Raw genomic sequence first — 20,225 nt, 5'->3', positions numbered from 1 at the left:
TTTAAACATTTTGGAAATGGGAATCCTCGTGCTTGCCCGCCTGTTTCTCCAGTAGCAGAACCACAACTGCCAGGCCGAGGGTCTGCGCCTGGAAGCCGGAACGTTCGCCGCCTCCCCTGCCGGGGATCCTGTCGGTGTCCACACCCTCACCCTCACCGGGACCAGCTCTGTGCAGAGTCCTCCTAATCTGACGAAGAAAGAGATCACCGACTTCTGTCACGCTGGACATTTCAGAATACGTTTGCTGGCCATCTGTAGTATTCTGTAAATCGCTTATTCAAGTCTGCCTGTTTTTCTGTTGGTATATTTTGCCTTTTTTGCTCATGAGAATCTCTTACATAACCACCCCTTGTCACTTTTTTCACTCTTTCAGTCTGAGGGTTTTTACTTCGCTGTGTTTGTACCTTGAGTTCTCAGGTGGTCTGATCCGTCAGCCTCGTTCTTCATGGTTTCTGGTCAGCTCGTGATTAAAACAAAGCGGCATTTTCACGGGGCACTGTTTACGGGTCTTGTTTTCACAGTTCACGTGGCGTGACCTCCAGGTGCGTAACGAGGTAGTGGCCCCGTGTCCCCCCACACTGGGCAGTCAGGCACCCGCTGCCTGTCCAGGTTCACGCCACGGTCCTGCCATCCCGTCCAGCTTAGCCCTCTTCTGGTTTGGATGAAGTTGTGCTTTGCTTGCCACTGTGGGCAGGAGCGCTCGTCAGCCGGGTCACCTGTTAGCTGCTGACGGACAGCACTGCTCCCGGAACAGCTGTGCTCTGCCTTCACAGCTCTGCTGATCTGAAGCACTTGTTTTCCAGGTGAGCTTTAAAGTAAATGTTAGAATAGCTAAAAATAAGCAAAATTTTATTGGAATCCCAAAAATGCAAAGACGATTGAGTCTCAGTGCTGAGGCACCGGGTGCTTCAGGATTTAGTCAGCGGCCGTGTGGGAACGCGCCCAGTGGCACGGGAAGCGTGATCCTTGGCATCTGCTGGTTTTTAAATGACGTGGAGCCCTTTGGTCTGCCTGGGCAGGCGCAGTAAGTCTCTTACGTTCTGGTTCTGTCCCGGAACGAGAGCTGGTGGATGAAATCACGGTTTGGAAACGACTTGTGTCTGTGTTTGGCTTTGTGTTCATCACATATGGGGCTTAAGGACCTTCTTGAATCTAGATTCATGGGTTTCACCAAATTTGTGAACATCTCAGCCATTATTTCCTCAAATAGTTTTTCTGCTCTTGTCTCTTCCCTGCTGGGTTTCGGGCACGTGTAGCACCTTCCACTGACCCACTGACTGGTCGCTGAGCTGGTCAGGGATTTTGTAGTGTTTTCTCCTGTTGTTAAGACGAGGAGAGTTTTTCCCTACCATCAACTCTCCTGTTACTGCCCACTCTGTGGTAAAGCCTGAACCATGTAACTGAAATTGGGGGTGAATCCATCAATTCTAAAACTGACAACTCCGAACTGCTCGTTGACAGAAGAGTCCCTCTCCGCCCCTGCGTGTTTGCAGCGCGCGAGGTGAAGTCTCTGGCAACCCTCCCGTCTGGGCCTTCTGGGAGCAGGGCCCCCGGAGTTTGCTCTGTTCTGTGTAAGAGTCACGGCAACGCGTCTAGTCCTTCGGGGTTGCCGCCTGGATGTTCCAATGGTACGCTGTAGATATTACGGATTCTGTTGTGTTTCTCTGAAGAAAGTAGATTTTTGCTTTGCTAAGTGTTTAACCACGCTGAACCGGCCCTGCCCGGGTGTGAGCGGGCGGGGCCGAGATGAAGGGGCAGGCGAGGTGCTCACGCTTGGCTTCCCGCTGCTGGGTGGGGTCACGTGCCTCCGCTGTGACTTCCGAACGTTCAGCCAGCCCTGCAGTCTGAGATGAGCCCCGACCTGGTCGCGGTGTGTTAGCTTTCTCCTGTCCCTCAGGGGCTGTGCATTTACTGCTGAATTCAGCTCACTGGTGTTTGTGGATGTGTGTGTAGAGAGACTCATCGCTGATTGTCTCGTAATGTTCCTGCCACACTGTGGCATCATGCATTTCAGGTTAGTAATTTTGTGGTTTGGGCATTAATTTTAAAATGATTAGGTTTATGCAGCTGCCACCAAATTATAAACACAAATGGATTTTAGCAAAAGCAAAAGACCTAAGGGACTGAGGAAACACCCAGTGAAATGCGCTTTCAGCAGCAGCGTCTGAGAGCAAAGCCCTCCTGGAGAGGCCGTTTCCCCCGGACGCCCAGGCCTCCAGCCAGGCCTCCAGCCAGAGCTCGAGTGAGGTCTTTATGATGCTGAGTTGGTCTTCCGGGGGAGTGAGCTGATGGCGTGGGTTACCCCAGAGCCCCTCTGGGGCAGGCACGGGCGGTGACTGTCGCGGTCTGGCCAGACACTATGGAAGACCATGTCTCGGTGACCTTCAAGCAGACACGTGACTCCAGAAAGTCACAGTGACTCCTAGGGGTTCCGACACCTGCTCGAGAGGCGGACTGCTGTCCACCCGGTCCAGCTGGCTGCCTGTGTGCTGACAGCAGCTTGTCCTCTCGGCGCCCTCTGGATGCGACCTGAAGACCACTGTTCCCACGAGCAGGCGCTCCCCGAGCCCCTTACATTCAAGGCCGCCTTGTCCTGTGAGTGGAGAATAAGAGCCACCATTAGGCTACGAGCGTGTGAGGTTTCTGTGCTCAAAACTGAGGCCAAAAACAAGTTACTGCCTCCACGGAAGGGACCGTCCACTGCTACTCCAGGCACAAGCTCTTCATGTAAAAGCGGTTTCGTGCTGAAGGTCTTTCGAAGATCACTGGAGGGCACTATTCAAAGCTTTCCGAAAATGGTCCCCAGAGGAGGGCTGAAGGCCGAAGCCACCCAGCCTCAGCCTCAGGGAGAGGCCCTCATCGCACCCGGGAAGGGTCAAGACCACCGGATCCGAGAACGGCGCCGAGCAGAGTGCAGGTGTCTCCTGGAGCTGCCCCGGGAAAGCTGCAGCGGCCACGTCCCAGTCTGTGCCTGCTCGGCAGGGGAGGGGGTGCACAGGGAGCCGTGCTGTGTGGGGAGGTGGCCCTGGGTTCCCCGACTTCTGCGTCAAGGCGCTCCCAGCCATGATGTGACGGGGCTGAGGCACAGGGGCCCGTGGTGGCCCGGCTTCCGTGTCCGTTCCCAGTCCAGGGTCCCCGCAGAGCCACTTGCCAGAGCAGGCGGCTGGCCTTGCTCTTGGCACTGGGACCCTGGGCAGACAGAGGCCTCCAGTGACCCCCATCTGGCACCCGACCCCTCGACCCCTGCAGCAACTCCTGGTGGCTGCACTGCGGCCCATCTGGAGACGTGTCAGCCTCATTATGGAAATCGTACTCGTACCTCCACCTTCTTCCAGGTAAAACTTGAAAAACTGTGATAAAACGCACATAAAATTGACCATTTGAGCCATTTTGAAGAGCACAGTTGATGCGTTAAGTCCATTCACAATGCTGTGCGGTCCACCTGGCCCAGACCCTCTCCTCACCCACAACGGAAGCCCTGCACCCATGGCGACACCCGCCCACGCTGTGGCTCTGGCTCTGTCCCAGGTGGGATCACCAGGTCAGACTGGCCCCCGTGCGGAGGGCAACCCGGGTCTGGCTTCCCACACGCAGGCACCCGCCGCCCCAGCGCTTCGCGTCTCAGTCCTCGCCGTCGGCCCTGGAGGCCGGCTGCGCATGTTCAGGCTCAGGCTGTCAGGCGAAGGTGAGTTTTCTTTTCTGTTCGATAAACCGTCGGGACCAAGGCCGCTGAGTCATGGGGCAGAACTTGCTGGCACCGCACTGGGCGTAGGTTTTCTTTATTTTCATTGAGCGGAAATTCTCGCAGTATTCAGCCCACCATTACAAAGTGCCAATCAGTGGCATCTCTTGTATTCAGTGTTGGGCAGCTACCACCTCCCTCTAGTTTCAAAACTTCATCCCCCAAAATCACCTCCTACCGACTAGGACATCACTCCCCACGTCCCCCATCTCCCTGTCTCCTGGTAGTGAGATGTGCTTCCTCCAAGGATCTGCACTGGCGTTAGTTCATTCTTTTTTATAGCTGAGTAGTATTCCATTGTATAAATACACCACATCTTCTTTATCCAGTCATCTGTCGATGGACACTTAGGCTGCTTCCATGTCTTGGCTGTTGTAAATATTGCTGCTATGAACACTGGGGTGCATGTGTCTTTTCAAATTAGAGTTCCTTCTGGATACATGCCCAGGAGTGGAATTCCGGGGTCATACGGTAAGTCTGTTCCTAGTCTTTTGAGGAATCTCCATACTGTTTTCCACAGTGGCTGCACCAAACTGCTCTCCCACCAGCAGTGGAGGAGGGTTCCCTTTTCTCCACAGCCTCTCCAGCATTTGTCATTTGTGCACTTTTGAATGATGGCCATTCTGACTGGTGTGAAGTGATACCTCATTGTAGTTTTGATTTGCATTTCTCTGATAATTAGTGATATTGAGCATTTTTTAATGTTTCTATTGGCCATTTGTATGTCTTCATTGGAGAACTGCTTGTTGAGGTCCTCTGCCCATGGTTTGACTGGGTTGTTTGCTTTTGATAGAAGAGCTGTCTGAGCTGACTGTGTATTTTGGAAGTTAGTCCCTTGTCAGCCACATCATCTGCAAATATTGTCTCCCGTTCCATAGGCTGTCCTTTGTTTTGTTTATTGTTTCCTTCCCTGTGCAGAAGCTTCTAAGTCTAATTAGACCCCATTTGCTTACTTTTGCTTCTGTTTCCATTACTCCACCAGACGGATCCAAAAAATACATCGCTGTGATTTATGTCCAAGACTGTTCTGCCTGTGTTTTCCTCTAGGAGTTTTACAGTCTCTGGTCTTACATTTGGGTCTTTAATCCATTTCGAGTTTGTTTTTGTACGTGGTGTTAGGGAATGTTCTAACCTCAGCCTTCTGCAGGCAGCGGTCCAGTTTGCCCAGCACCACTTGCTGAAGAGACTGTCTTTTCTCCGTTGTGTGTTCGTGCCTCCTTTGTCGTGGATTAACTGACCATGACTGTGTGGGGTTATTTCTGGGCTCTCTGTCCTGTTCCACTGATGTGTCTGGTTTTGTGCCGGTACCATGCTGTTCTGATCACTGTATCACTGACCCCCCCACCCTGATCGGAAGCACAGGAAAGCTGGACTCGGTGACAAGGCGTGGAGAGCCTCTGGCACGTGCTCTGGCACGCACCCCCTGGGAGAGGCTGACCCCGAGCCTCTCTGAGGCTTCTGCAGTCATGTCAGCCCCCGTATTTTTCACCTCCAGAATCTCTATTTCGTTTCTTTTATAAATTGTGTTTCTTGCCTGTTGCTCATACACTGTGCTGATTTCTCTCAGTTCTTGCTCCATGATTTCCATCAGCTCCGAGCGTGTTTGAGGCAAAGTCCCTGTGAAGTGCGTTCAATCTCAGGCTTTCCTCATGGATGGGTTCTGTCAAGGGTGGTTCCATGAATGACCCATAGTTTCCTGTGCCTTTCTGTATTTTGTAATTTTTGTCAACAACTGGACATTTTGAATACCGCAGCATGGCAACGCTGGAAGTGAGACGCCCCCTTGCGAAGGCTGCTCCTCTTGCCTGACGAGGGCTGTAGTCTTCCAAGGTTGAGTGACTTCCAAAGCGTCTTGCGAAGACTGTATTTCTTGTCATATGTGGTCACTAAAGTCTGTCCCTTTAGCTTGTGTTCAGCTAACATTAAAAAAAAAAAAAAAAAAAGGAAGCTCCTCTGCCTTCTACAATCCCCCAACCCCCGCTGCCACAGAAGCTACTTCAGCTGTGGGTGTTGAAATGATACCCAGACTGGGAACCAGGCCCTCTGCAAACTACCAGGCAGCTTCATATACACAGCTCAGAGTCTTGGTGGAAAAAGTCCCTTTTCCACCCTGGCCTCAGCAAGTCGTACCAGCAGCGTGGGATGCGGTCCCCATGGCTGCGTCCCGCAGGGCTGGATGAGGGGCTGGTAGCTGCCACATGGAATGCCAGAATTCACAGAAATGCACCAGAGTTCTCTGTCGGGCACTCCCCCGAAGTTGTGTCCTGGGTGCCCTAGTTCAAGACAAGTAATTCTGACACTTCCCACAGGCTCGGTCACCAGTCTGCGGGGACCGACCCCAGGAGCGTCCGGTCGGAAGGCTCTGACTTACAAACCCGACTTCTTGGCAAGCCTGCTCGGTCTGTTCACTCCTTCTTTAGTGAATGTTGACGGCTTGTGCACGTCAGGGACTTTGTCCCACCGGAATGTCAAATTCACGAGCATTTCCCACAGGGTTCCTGTGTCAGCGTCTTTGCAGGTGCGGGTGTCGTATGGAGCCTGGAGTGAAGGTTCCACGTCACGTGCTGCCTGGACTTCCAGTCCAGCTGGGAAGGCCTGGGACGGCCTGACGACGAGTCCCCCAGACTCTGCTCCTGCGATCGAGTCCCCGTCACACCTCCCTCTGAAACAGGCAGACCAGGTCCAGCTCCTGTTTGTCCCTGGGGAGGTGTTTCAGTTCCCACCAACTCATGGGACTGGTCCCCCTGTGGGCACGGCCCCCCACACTACAGAGCCTGCCTCCTGTGGCCCCCGTGTGACCTGGCCTGGCTCACAGTGTCCCCTTTCCTCAAGGTGTGAGAATATGGCCTGATGAACTGCCTACCGCCCGCCTCGTGCACCCAGCCGTGCCCGTGCGCGTGGGGTGGGAGCCGGGCCCCGTCGCCCTGGGGCTCCCCGTGACAGTGGTTGTCTGCACCCTCCTGTTTCCTCGGTCATTCCAGCTTGAGTTAACTTCTTTTTCAGTTTTCACCTATTTGCTATGGGTTTATCTCATTCTTTTCTAGTTTAAGGGAGAATCAGTTCTGGGCCTTCTTTCCTCATGTAAGCGTCTAGTGCTATAACTTCCCTGCAGATCCCGTGTCAGCTGCATTTCACATATCTGGTTGTGTTTTCATGTTCATTCTGTTAGCTGTTTTCTGATTCCCTTTGAGTCTTCCTCTTTGAATCATGGATTATTTTAAAATGTAGTGTCTAATTTCCAAACATTTGAGGATTTACAAAGTATCTGTTACTGATTTCTAGTTTAATTCCCTAACTGTCAGCATAATTCCGTGATCTTAGTTTTTTAAACCTTTTTTTTCCTGACCACGCTTTGGTCTGTGCTGGTGAACTTCTGTGTGCACTTGAAGGGAATGTGCGCCCTGGTGGGCGGAGTGCTCTGTTGTTGCCTGGGGTTGCCCAGGGCTCCTGTGTGCTGGCTGACGTTGGCCCCCTGTCTGGAACAGTGCTGAGTGTCTGGTGTAACGTGGGCCTGCGGCTCCTCCGGTTCTGCCGGAGCCTCGCGGAGCCGGCCTTCTGTCTGGCTGCCATGCCTTTCTGTATCAGTGGCGACCTGCCGCGCTTTGAAGTCGGCTGAGGGTGAAATAACGACTCCTGCTGTAGCGGCATCAGCTGGTGTCTTTCCCTCTCTGTGTTGACAGTGTCTTTGTGCGCAGCTTCCTGCAGACAGCTGTCGCTGGTCCTACGTTTTGATCCCCTTTCACTGGAGCTGAGAGCGGCTGCTGGGCCGGCTGGACGGACACCTACCCGCGCTGCTGGCGTCTGTTCGCTGCTCTCGTTCTTCATTTGAAAGCGTCACGCCGAGGCTTGCTGTTTTGCTTGCGTTTATCCTGGTCGGTGTTCTCTGCGCTCCTGGGCCTGCTGTTTGGTGCTGACGTTAGTCAGGAGAGATTCTCAGTCACTGTTGTCTCAAGTATTTCTTCTGTCCCTCCCTTTCTCCTTCTGGTGTTCCGCGCCGGTCCCGGGATGGAGTCCGCTCCCGAGTCTCTGCCCAGGAAGCCACAACTGCCCCGGGAAGTCCTCGCCCACCGTCTCCCCTGTCTTGGGGGCAGTGGTTCGCCGTGTCCCTGCCTCTGACAGATCCAAGAAGAGTCGCTGACTTTCAGGCTATTGAGCTGTTTACTTATTAGGACGAAGCGGCGACGTCCCAGCTCCTCACGTGTGGAAACTGAAAGTGAAGTCCCGCCTCTTTTACCAGGGCCTGCGGTCAGGTGCTCGGATACGGGGCCTGGCGTCGCGATAAGCTGAGCCTGTCCCACCGGGCACTGTCCTTCCACGTGTCTGGGAACCTTCCTTATTCGGAGCTCCACCCTGACATCAGTAGAGCCACCCCAGCTTTCTTGCGAGTGTTCGCTCGATGTCTCCTGCCTCCTGTCCTTTCACTTTGACCCCACCCATGTTATCCGCCTGACAGCCTCTTAACTGGGGTGTTCAGACCACCTATACTGAATGTAATCATCGGTAAGACCCCCCTGCACCACTGTTTCTGCTCGCCCCCCGCCCACTTTGGTTCCTGTCCCCTGCCTCCTTTGCATTACTTCACAGTCTGTGCAGCAATGCATCCTAATCCCCCTTGGCTGCTTATTCTGTCGGTGCAATGAGCTGTTGCACGGTGGTCGCAGCGCACAGTGCCAGCACCGCCACTTGCCGCCGCCGGCCGTCCTGCCTCCCGCGGGGCTGTCAGCGTGCGTGACGTTTACACACACTGAACACCCTAAAAGACAATGTTAGAAGTTTACACTGGAGCTTCAGAATATTCTAAAGAATTTAAGAGGAGAAACTAATTTACTGCGTTTGCTCAGAGGCCCATGGCTCCGTGGGCCTCCTTCACGCTGAAGTCCCAGAGTTCCTATTTCCCTTTTGCCTGAAGACCGGCCTTCAGCATTTCCTTCTGAGCAGCTCTCCTGGCTAAGAAGTCTCAGTTTTCCTTCATCTAAGACTGTCTTTCTTTCCTCCGCACTCCTGACGTCTTCTGCGGATACAGTATTCTAGATCGAGTTACCTGCAGCCCTTTCCGCCTCTTCTTGTCCCATGGCCTCCGCGGTTTCTGATGAGAAATCTGCACTCACACTGGTGTCACTCTGTGCAGCAGGTCACCGTCTTTTGCCGCTTTCAAGACAAAACACTTCAGGTTCAGCAGAGTCGGTGCTGTTTCTCCACATGGCTTTTCCTTGAGTTCAGCCTACCTGGGGTTCACTGAGCTTTGTGAATCTTTACATTCATCTTTTCCCAAACCTGAGACATTTTCAGGCATTATTAAAAAAAAATTTTTTAACATCAATCTTTCTCCTTTCGCTGGAATCCGTTAACCCAGAGTACTTAGATCTTTTTATATTGCCCCACAGTCCCTAAGGCTAAGGTTTGTTTCCAAACATTCTTCTGTTCATCCACTGAATTTTTCACTTGTTATTTTTAACCTCTATAACTTTTGGTCCGTACTTCATGGAGAATGGTCATAGTAATTAAAACCAAAACAGCTACATCTTTCTGATTGTTCCAACACGCTCAGGTCAACACCTGGTGATTTTCTTTCCCCATCAGACTCTCCTGGCTCTCTGTACCGCGTAATTCTGGACTGTGTCCTGCACGTTGTGAGCCTGAGTCTTATTAAAATCCTCTAGGGGATGCTGATTTATTTTTTTCAAGCAGGCAAACCACCTGTCTAGGTTCAGACTGGACGTGCTGACCTGCCTTCTGTGGGCTGTGGTTCTACGTCGGCTGTTTCCTGGGCTTGGCAGTGCTGTCTGGGGCCATCGTTACGGGAGTTCAGCAAGTAAGCCTTTGCCCTGCTTCCTCAGGTCAGTTCCCAGCATGTGCAGCTCCGGGTGAGCCAGGACGTCACACGGCATCAGGGGACCTTGCTCTGCCCACCTCTTGGCCTCTCTGGCTCCACACCTCCTGTGCCCCGGGGACCCCTTTTCCTGGCCCTTGGCCCACAGGCTCAGGTGTGAACCCCCCTGAGACACTGCACACTCCTTGGGGCCAAAGGAAAACATCTCTCCCTCCCACCCCCACCCCCTCTGGACTGGAGCCGCCCCTTTTCCCCTTCCTCTTCCCGGAGTCCCCAGTGCCCCTCACTGTGCCCACGGGGCCCTTTCCTCCTGGTCCCTCTGTGCACCCCCGACAGGCACTCCTGGAGTCCACACCAGGAGACGCCAGACAGAAAGCACTCAGGAAAATCTCCACCATCTCAGTTCTTCCAGGTTTAAACCCTGCTAGTTTTCTTCTCCGAGGGCCGAGACAGCTGCTTTCTTTGTTCTGTCAGCGGCCAAGTCCCGGGGAGAGTGTGCTTACAGCACCGGGACCTCAGAAGGACGTTTCTAACCCCAGAGATTCTATGCCTACAGGCCTGGTCCTCTCAGCAGAGGTCAGCTGAGAGCCATGCTGCACCTCCCCTTGCTGCGGCCATGAACACGGAGGCGGAGCGGGGCCCGTCCTGGACCAGGACTCCACAGGACGATGAGCTCGGGCCTGCGGGCCACAGTCGGCATCACCGCAAACTCGGGGGCGTCTCCCCTCCCTACTTAGGCCGCAGCTTACAGTCCGTGACTGCACACAGGCTCCCGAGCCCAGTGTCTTCCCACCAGACGGCGTGGCCCTCAGCGTGGCGCTCCCGCTGAGGTGCTCCTGCTGCGTGAAAACCTGTTACCAGAGTCACTGCACTGGTTCGTGTATCTGAAGTCCTCTTCCCTGCAACCAGCCTTTTTCCTGGATAAAGGGAGGCCATCCTGTTTGACTCGGTTTAACCTCAAGAAGGCAACACGAATGAATCACCAGTCGCTCTTCCCGAGCGAGACTGGGTTAAGACCTAGCGCATTTTAGGCACCGGGTGATGTAGAAAGGGCAGCACACCTGAAGACCAGGTGTGAAGGCATCCCTCTGATGGGAGCGTCTCTCAGCCGTGGGGGCTTCTTTCACGCACATGGACTGTCCCCTAGCCAGGGCGGGGGCTCTCCCTGGGAGCGCCCCTGGCACACAGTCAGCTGCACTCGGCTCCTGGGGGCCCGTGTCACCACATCCGGGGCCCCTCCAGGACACCAGTGGTCCTGGCCACTGGACGATCAACGTGTTAACAGTGTGGCAACTTCACCAGCCACGTGCCCCCTTAGAGAAGGTCCTTCTCTCACGGAGGACGATCTCGAGTTGTTGCAATGAGCTTTCTCAGGCCGAGGGGCAAATCTGCAGAAGAAATGGTAGCAGCAGCTTTAAAACTCCAACGTGGTGGACAGAAGCCAGCAGACGCTGTCATCCCTGCCTGAGGCCCAGGGCCTTTTCCACGTGCAAGCGCTCGGGCCCCTTCTCGTGGCCGAGCCTCCGAGCCTGCACGGCCGTCACCACAGCAGCGCCTTCGAATACTCGCACCAGCACGCTAGGCCTCGATGCTCAGAAAGGAGCACCACGTCTAAGAGCAGAAAGGCGGTGCCAGCGTGAGCTCACCACAGCGACAATGATACTCGATGCAGTTAAAATTGATAAAAATATTTTATTGAATTTCAGGACCTTGGTACTTTTAAAATTCCAAATCTTTGCACACAATCACCACTACACTCTCCAGAATAGTGGAGGTTAGGACGTGAAGATTGTCACTTGTCTCCTTGTCTCACACAGCACAGGAGTCCCGAGTCCTGACACCGCCCGCTTCGGACCATGACCTCCGCCTACCCTGCTGTTCCGGGAGGACGGCGTCGGGGTGGCGCGTGTGCGGAGCTCAGCCGTCCACGTGGAGGCTCCAGACGCGGGAGGAAGCTCAGTCCCTGGCGTGCGGATGCTCCCTGGAATGCGCCACCTCGCTCAGACCACACGTGAGTTTCCCTTTTGTATTTTTGTCTCGTTCCGGGCAGAGCAGCTGAGATGAAGTTTCTAGTCCCTCGGGGAGCTCAGAAGTTTGGCAAAGGTCAGAGCAGAGACTTTGAAACAAGACATTTAGGAACCGCCGCTGGGCGGCTGGGAGGGAGCGCGGTGCGGCAAGACGGCTGTAGCACCAGGGCAGGCTGGGCGGCGCCCGGAGTCGCGGGCTCTTGGGAATTCGGAGCCAGGATACGGTGGTTTGCTCATCTGTCTGTCCTGCCCTCTCCCTGACAGTCCTCAAGTTCTCCTTCTGCAGACGGGAGAGCGAGGCCCCCGGCCCGGGCAGAGGCTCCAGCTCCTTACGGCAGGTGCTGTCCGCTCTCCTTCAGTTTGGGAACTGGGTCCCTTTCTCACCTAAAACCCTGCAGCCGTCTCTCCCGCCCCATGAAGCCTGTATCTTTGGCTCAGGAATAACCAGCTGACAGACTGGGCCATGGTGGGGAGTGTCTCCGGGAGGGCCCAGGAGGTGTCGGCTCAGTGTCGCTGGGCCCTCTCCCCAAGGTGGTCCAGTCACCAACCTGAGCCCGTGGGCGGCAGCTGCAGGGCCGGGACACTCAGCAGTGACCCAACCCCCACACAGGACACAGCGCAATCCCAACTATTCTGCAAACTACAAGCCTTCTGAGTAAACAAACAAAAACACAAGTTCCAAGGTGCCTGTCAAGTGCCTGGGAGGTGGGACTGCCGCCCGCGCCCTAGGCCGCGAGTTAGCGTTCGCTACCGTCACACACGCGGTCTCATTCACGTGATGGTTTCGTCTTTATTTTTTAAATGGCTGAGTTATAAATCCAGCTAATGTGCAGTAATTTCATAATTTTAATATGCATTATCTGCAGTAACACTGTGACAGTGCCATACCGTGGATTGACACACAACACTTAGAACAGATTTATCATATTTGGTCTTCGGGTAAATCATAAATGTTTTAAAATCGCCTAAATATATCATTCTGAGCTGTTTCATTCCACCAGGAAAATACAGGGTTTTTTCCTCTCTTAAAAAAAATTAAATACCAAAATAACTACATTTAAATAAATAATGTTATGATGATGACATTTAAAAATTCACAATAGGGCCGAAGCCCTCTGTCTGCACGGCTGCTCAGCCCGGGCCCCGGGACAGGCGAGTGCTTCCTCCCGGAGGAGCGGGGCTGAGGCCGCAGGGCTCCTACCTCCCCTCTCACCTCGGTTTCCCTTCCTCTCGCTCTTGTTTTTCGTAGAAGAGACGGCAGCCTTGGTACTGGACTCAGTTCTGGAAGGTTGGTGGGGTTTCCTATTACACATCAGAGAGGGACCAGATGTTTCCCACGCTTTCCCGAAGGGCACCAGCCTCCGAGACCCTCATGTTAACGCACAGCTGGACGCCGTGCAGAGCTGGTGACGGCAGCTGCCACGGCCAGCGTGCCTCAGAGAGATCTGTGACAGGTTTGAAAAGGATGTGTGATAAAAGATCGAATCTTGTTTCCGATGAAGGAGGAATAGTTCTGCGGTTTTAAACATACACAATGCGCAGGAGACTTGTTTTACTTAGAGTGGAAAATTATGCCAGGGACACGTCAACACAAAGAAACAAACAACAAAAAGGAGCAAGAAAGAGACGGGTAAGTGCAGCCATTGGGTCACACGTGGCCAGCGGGCGTCTGTCTGCGTCTGTCCGTCCCACACACGGAAATGGAGGTGCATTAAATTCATCAGGCAACTGCTCTAACCGGGAAGATCTGCAGACGTCATCAAGTAGCTCCCTCTGACTTTAACGGGACAGACAAAAGTCAGTCATTCCATAGGCTGGAAACAAATAAAAACAAACGAAACTGTTGTTTCTTCCCCAAGTGAAATCCACACAAAAGGTCCCGTGTGATTCCGAATTTCCAGAGTAGAAGTGGAGTGATCTGAAATGTCAAAGACCCCGTTATTTTGTAAAGAATGAAAGTGCACCTCAAAGTACTCGAATTCCACATGTGGACAACAAAATACTGTCTGGTCTGCGGGTGGCAGGGCGGCTCCGGCCCAGCCCAGCAGGTCCGCTTGCACCGGGCACGTCCTCATGAGAAGGACCACGAGTCTCAGAGTTGAGAGCTAAGCGCGGGGCGGGGAGACGCCGCCAGGGCCTGGCTTCGATGTGGTTTGTTCAGGTGTGACTTGTCTTTAAATTAAGGAGTTTTAAGGCCACCTGGGTTTTGTGTTTTCAGTGCTGAGGTGAAGTCCAACCGCAGGGCCCTCCGCCCACCGAGAGAAGGCGCTCCGAGCGTCGGTGAGAGGCAGTGTCTCCTTTTGGCACCAGAGTTGACGAGGAGGAGGGCGCCCGGCGCTAGTTCTGGACGCCCTTCTCGCGTGCGGCTGCTGGCGGCGGGTCCACGCTCAGGGCGATGACGATGCTTTCGCCGTCCTCCGTCTTGACCCGCTTCAGCTCTGGCTGCTCCGCCGGGTCGCCGTTCTGGCGCTTGGTGGGCAGGGAGGCCGAGGCTGAGGCGTGGGTCGCCAGCATGTGCAGGGGGCTCGCCGCCGCTGTGGAGAGACGGGGGGGGGGGGGCGGTTAGAGCCCAAGCGCCTGTGAACCACAGACCAGCAAGGGTCCCATCCACAGCCGCCTCCTTCCCGCATCCAACCACGTGGGCGCCAAGCCCGGGGGATGGGAGGAGGCTCGCCCCTCCCTCTGCCTGAGCTTGGCTCGTCTCCATCTCTGACCTGGAGGACCCCACCTGCCTTATGCTCTGCACCCCTAGCTGAGCCCAGCAGACGAACCAAGAAAGCAGCCCCACACTTAGAAGTGCCACTTCCTCCAAGGCACTGGGATGTAGGCCTGGGCTGGAAGGAGCCTGGAGCCGACGGCACCCTGTCCGGCGAGACCCCTGCCCTCCCACCTGCCGTGCGAGCACTGACGGGGCGGGCACCCTGGCGGCGGGCGGCCCACTTGGGGGTCTCACCCACAGGAAGCCTGGCGTGCCCCGAAAAGCCTGGACGCCAACCCCCATCTCCCGAGCATGCGGACTCCCAGAGGGGACGCTCAGGTCTGCTCTGCTGCGTAAGAACTTCCACCAAACCCATGACCCCATGTATTTTAATTTTAGTATACTGCTTTAGTGGGCTGAGAGATTACAGCATTTCCTCCTAAGAAAAGAAGCCTGGAGCTGAACGGAGACACGAAGGAGGGCACGTGACGGGCAGCAGACAGGAAGCCCCAGGGCACAGGCTGTGGTCAGAGAAGGGGAGCCCTGACTGCCAGCACCTCCACTCTCACCTCCAACAGCCCCCTCTGATCATGGTCCCAGCAGGCTTGTGCAGGAATCTAAAACTCACGCAGGTTAATTACACCTCAGTGAAGCTGGAAAAAACCCACGTGGAAACGCAAGGGGCCTACAGTGACCAACACAACTTTTTATAAAGTGCCAAGTCGGAGGCCTGACGCATCCCGACTTCAAGACTTCTTACAAAGCCCCAGTAACCATGATGAGGCATCGGCCCTTGGACAGGCACGCAGATGGACCCAACAGAAAGGAGCACCTGGGCACAGACCACACACCTGCAGGGCAAGTGATTTTTGATGAAAGTACCAAGGCAATTCAGCGGAGAAAGGAAAGTCTTTTCAACAGACAGTGTTGAAACAACTTTGACTTTATACAAAATTAACTCAAAACGGGCCACAGACCTAAACGTAGGAGCTACAACTGTAAAACAATTAAAACAAAACAAAGGAAAAAAATCTTAGTGACCTTGCGCTTGACAATGACCTTTCACTTATATTGGGGTGGGGTGGGGTGGGGTGGGGGGTAGGAACAGAAATTAAAGGAAAAAAAATTGACAAACTGGGTTTTATAAAAGTGTAAACATTCTGTTCTTCAGGAGACTTGAAAACAAAAAGGCAAGCCACAGACCAGGAGAAATACCTGCAAAATACACATCTGACAGAGGACTTGTGTCCAGAGTGCATCAAACTCCTACCACGCAGTTGAAAAGGAAAACAACTCAATTTTTAAAGTGGGCAAAAGATGTGAACAGGCCTTGCACCACAGCATGTATTACGATGTGAAGTAAGCAAAAACGAGGGTGCCCAACACCAGTAATCACTAGGAAAATACAAGCTCAAGTCAATTAAAAACACCGGGCCAGCTGAAGGAAGACTGGGCACCCCACGCACCGGCGGGAGCGGAGATGCTGCAGCCGCCTCCGGAGGCCATCAGACAAGTCTCTGAAGTTAATCACCCCACCAGCGGGTGACGCGCCGCTCCCCTCAGGCGTTCCCCAAGCCCGTCTGACCACCGTGGGGAACGACCACTGGGATGACAACACACCATCACTGACTGTCCACTCAAAGCGGCCGGCACCGCCCGACAGCCACCTGCTGGCACCGGCCTGCATCCCGGCTGCCCCACCTCCCGACCTCTGAGGGGGATCAGCAGGTCCTACACTCAGGAACCGGTGAGTCCCGTGGGTCTTGACTCCCCGCACCCCGACAGCTGGAGACCAGGAGGGAGCCCCCGGGAGCCGGCTGCTGGGCAGACCGGACTCTGCACAGCGACAAGACCCCACTGTCTGCTGGCGCCTCCCGTCACCTGACCTGGCTGAGCAGTGCCGGGTTCCTGGGGCAGCTCCTCCGAGGCCAGCCATGCCTCAGGTCTGGAAGGGTGCCCTGGTGGGAAGCCCGCTCTGCAGCAGCCAGAGGGCATTATTCCTGGGCAGACAAGGCGCACAGGGATGTTGAGGAAAACCCAGCCCAAAGCAAACAGGACTGCCGGCATCTCTGGGAGACAAGTAAAGAACAGCCTGGGCAAGACCGCCCCTGCTCCTGCTGCCGCCCCCCCGACCCCCGCCGCAGGCCTGGATACGGGGACGCTGGCCTCTTGGTGGTTGGTTCCCAGTGGCCACAGGACCCAGGGACGACTCCCCATGGGAGGGGAGCCAGCGGGGTGGCTAAGGGGATGGAGGGAAGGAGGCGGGTCAGGGAGCCATCAGGCTTGCACACAGCTGTCCTGGTAACGTGGAAGAAATGGCAGGAAAAGACGCTAGGCTAATTAAGATGCAAACTGGGAACTGGACAGCAGGGCCGCACAGACCAGGCCCAGCCCTCTGGTGCCTCCAGGAGGGTGCAGAGGGCCCACCAGGCAGAGCCACAGAGCAGTGCTGCAGATGGACCGCCCTCTCTGTTGCACTGACTCAGAAGAGCATCCAAGTCATGGCTCCCCTCACGCCCCCAGCCCCCCACCCATCACTGCCGGCTGCACACTCATGAGACAACACCCGCCTGGGTCCTGGCTGGGCCAGCTACGTGCAGAAGCGACCTGTCAGGTCCTGGCCACTGGGTGACCACACAAGGGCAGCCTCGACCCCATCCACGACACCTGCTGGGCCTGGCCCGACAGCTTTGTGCTCACTGAAGCCCCTTCAGTGACACAGGGACAGAGAGAGACCCCACCTGTCGGGCAGCGGGGACCCTGGAGGCTAACAGCTACCCAAACACCGAGGTTGGACACCCTAAGAGCTGTTAGCCTCCAGCCTTGAAGGGAACGGGGCCCCTGACCTAGAGAGGATGCTGAGCACTGGCTCTGTACGCAGCCTCGCCATCTGGGAACAAAGGGACCGGCAGCTGGACCCTGGACAATGCGGGGCCTCTCATTCACCTCCACACTGACTCGCCAGAGTGGCTGCTGTGTCCCTTTCCTGCACAAGGGCCTGTGTGACACGGGGGCAGCATGCCTGCTGCCTGGCTTCATCCAGCTGGGCAGACACATCCCCACCGTGGAGGACACGGCAGAGACGCAGAGCCCTGGCCTAGTTTGGGAGCCGCAAACCTCTGGCTCGAATAAATGCTATTTCAGGAGGACAGAGCTGTCATAGACCCAGAGCAGGATGGAGTTAATGTAAGGTCAAAGCCTGAGAAACGATGTGAACGCAAGATGGGGCGGGCAGCTGTGGGCAGGGCCTGCTGTCTAGAGGAAGGGGTGCAGCGTGGGTCCTGGGCCATGCTCACAGTGACCTGAAAACCCCTAAGAAGGGTGACAGAAAGGAAAGGAGAGGACCAGGGCCGTGAGGAAGTCTGAAGAGTGGGAGGAGAAGTCTCAGCAGGAGACGTGCAGAGGGCGGCTCCAGGCCGCAAGGAGCAGTTGCAAGGCCAGCTAAGCTCCAAGCCCTGGACAACGCCGGGAAGCAGTTTAAGAAAGAACACGACCAACCATCACGGCGCTAGTGAGCCCTGCATGGGGACTGGTGACAGAGGTCGGAACCGGAGCCCGCCCCACAGCGGGACCTGTGCCCTCCCCTCCCCGTGCCTGCGGCGGCCAGACCCAAGCTCAGGGCCCTCTGTGCTAAGCGTGAGCTGGGCACGTGCCTGGGGGGACAGGCTTCCTCCCCCAAGACTGTGGGGCGAAGCCTCATGAGGCCGCCTGGGAAGGCCCCTGCAGAGCGGAAGACACCGGGCTCCCACTCGGGGACGCTCAGCCCTCGGCCTGGCCCCCGGCGCCCGCACCCACCTGTCCATCAGCTCGGTCTGGTGGGGAGGCACCTGTGGGGAGGAGAGGCTAAGCAGTGGCCAGACCACGGGGTCTTCTGTGAGCAGCCCCACACACTGCCAGGAAGACGTCCCACCGCGCGATGGCCTGGGCTCACTCCCAAGTTCAGGCGCTACACTGACGCGGAAGCCGCCAAAGGCACTACGAGAAAACCACAGGCCAGTCCCGACGGAGCCTGACAACCATCTCCAACAGAATGCCAGCAAACCGCGCTCAACACAAGTTAAGCGATCACACGCCAGCACCACGTGGGAAAGGGGGGTTCAACACACAAGCTTAACGGAACAGAGGGATCATCTCAACACGGAAAAGGCACGCGACGGAACTCGGCACTCGGCAAGTCAGGGACGGAAGGGAGCTCTCTCCACGCGGTAACCGAGCGACAACCCACACCCGAAGCCGCTCCCCCTCAAGGTCAGGATCAAGTCAAGGACGCTGGCCTCGGCCGCTGCTGGTCAACGCTGCACTGCAAGTGCCAGCAGGGCAACTGGGCAGCAAGGGGAACAGAAGGCGTCCGAACGGGAATGGACGCGACGCTCCCTCTGCTGGGAAATGACGGGACCTTTACAGGAAGAACATCCTAACAAGGCCACTAAGAAAGCCCCCAGGGTGGAGAGCTCATACAATCAACAAATGAACTCAGCAAAGCTGCAGGGTGTAAGATCAACATACAGTCAACGGCAGCCTTACACAGCAGCGACGAGTAATCTAGAAGGAAACTATGAAAATACCATTTAGAAAACCATTCAAAAGACACAGAGCAGAAAGAAATTTAACCACGGCTTAAACACTGCAAGACTCACATACTGAAAACCATAAAACACTGTTGAAAGAAATCAAAGGCCCAAACAAACAGAAAGACATTCCGCACTCAAGGACCAGAGGACTTAACACCGTCGGGACGGCAGGACCACCCCAAACCACCTGCACAGTCATACCGCCCCTACCAGAACCTCACTTCTGATCTAAAACTTCCCCTGGAGCTGTAAGGTGTCCCGAGTAGCCAGAACACGCCTGAAAAAGAACAACGCACACCTCCCGATTTCAGACCTCCCTGCAAAGCTACAGCAGTCACAGCAGCGTGGCTTTGGCACAAGGACAGACACAAAGATCAATGAACTAGAACTGAGACATAAACCCACACACCGGAGGTCAACTGATTTTAACAAGGGCGCCAAGGCCACTTGGTGGGAGAGCACCGCCTCCCACAGGTGGTGCTGGGGCAGCTGCACTTCCATGAGCAGAAGGAAGAGGCCGGGCCCTCACCTCACACCACGTGCAAATAAATTAACTCCAAATGGATCGAAGACCTAGACATGACTCAACTGTAAAACTCCTAGAAGGCACAGGGTAAGTGTAAGTCTTCACGACCTCGGATTTGGCTTTGGACTCTTAGATATGCACCAGAAGCACCCAGAAACAACGGGAAAATAAGTTGGACTTCATCAGAATTAAAAACTTCTGTGCATCAGAGACACTATCAAGAAACAACAAAGTATATAAAATAGATAAACAAGTTCTTCTGTACAGCACAGGGAGCTATGTTCAATCTCACGCAGTAACCTATAATAAAAAAGAACATGAAAACAAGTATATTTATGTGTATGTATGGCTGAAACATGCTGTACACCAGAAATTGAGACACTGTGAACTAGCTGTACCTCAATAAAATTTTCTTTAATTAAAAGAAGAAGGTCCTATGGCATGTACAGAGGATTACTCTCAGTACCTCACAATGGCCTACCATGAAAAAGAACATGGAAGGGAATGCATACGTAAATGAATCACTATGCGGCACACCAGAAATGGACCCAACACTGTAAGTCGACTTACTTCAGTAGCAGTCAAAAAAGACACCGTCAAGAAAGTGAAGAGACGACCCACCGAGTGGAAGCAAGCACCTGAGACCACACACAGGCTCCCCGGCTTTTCCCAAGTCCCTCTGTGCCACTTTGCTTTTACGGAAGACCCGCGTTAGTACCTGTTTCCACTGATGGAAAGACATCCAGATGGGGTTTTCACTTCTAAGGAAACAGGGGAAATGCTGTGCAGGGAGCTGGGCGAGAGGCAGCGGCGCCCCAGCAGAGAGGGACA

General features: G+C 54.8%; 1 protein-coding gene across 1 annotated transcript in view; it reads right to left on the bottom strand.

The window, feature by feature from the left end:
* Positions 1 to 12,369: 12,369 nt before the first annotated feature.
* The window catches only part of FOXK2 (forkhead box K2), a 49,854-nt gene continuing 41,998 nt past the window's right edge, over positions 12,370 to 20,225 (bottom strand). The window contains exon 9 of the mRNA XM_072939940.1: positions 12,370 to 14,133. Within this exon, the coding sequence (XP_072796041.1) occupies positions 13,937 to 14,133 (197 nt within the window). The 3' untranslated portion in view covers positions 12,370 to 13,936. The remainder of the gene's footprint in view (positions 14,134 to 20,225) is intronic.

This window comes from Vicugna pacos, chromosome 16 (genome assembly GCF_048564905.1).
Source record: "Vicugna pacos chromosome 16, VicPac4, whole genome shotgun sequence".
NCBI lineage: Eukaryota > Metazoa > Chordata > Mammalia > Artiodactyla > Camelidae > Vicugna > Vicugna pacos.
Note: the sequence above shows the minus strand (reverse complement) of the source record. Positions and strands in the feature narration are given on the sequence as shown.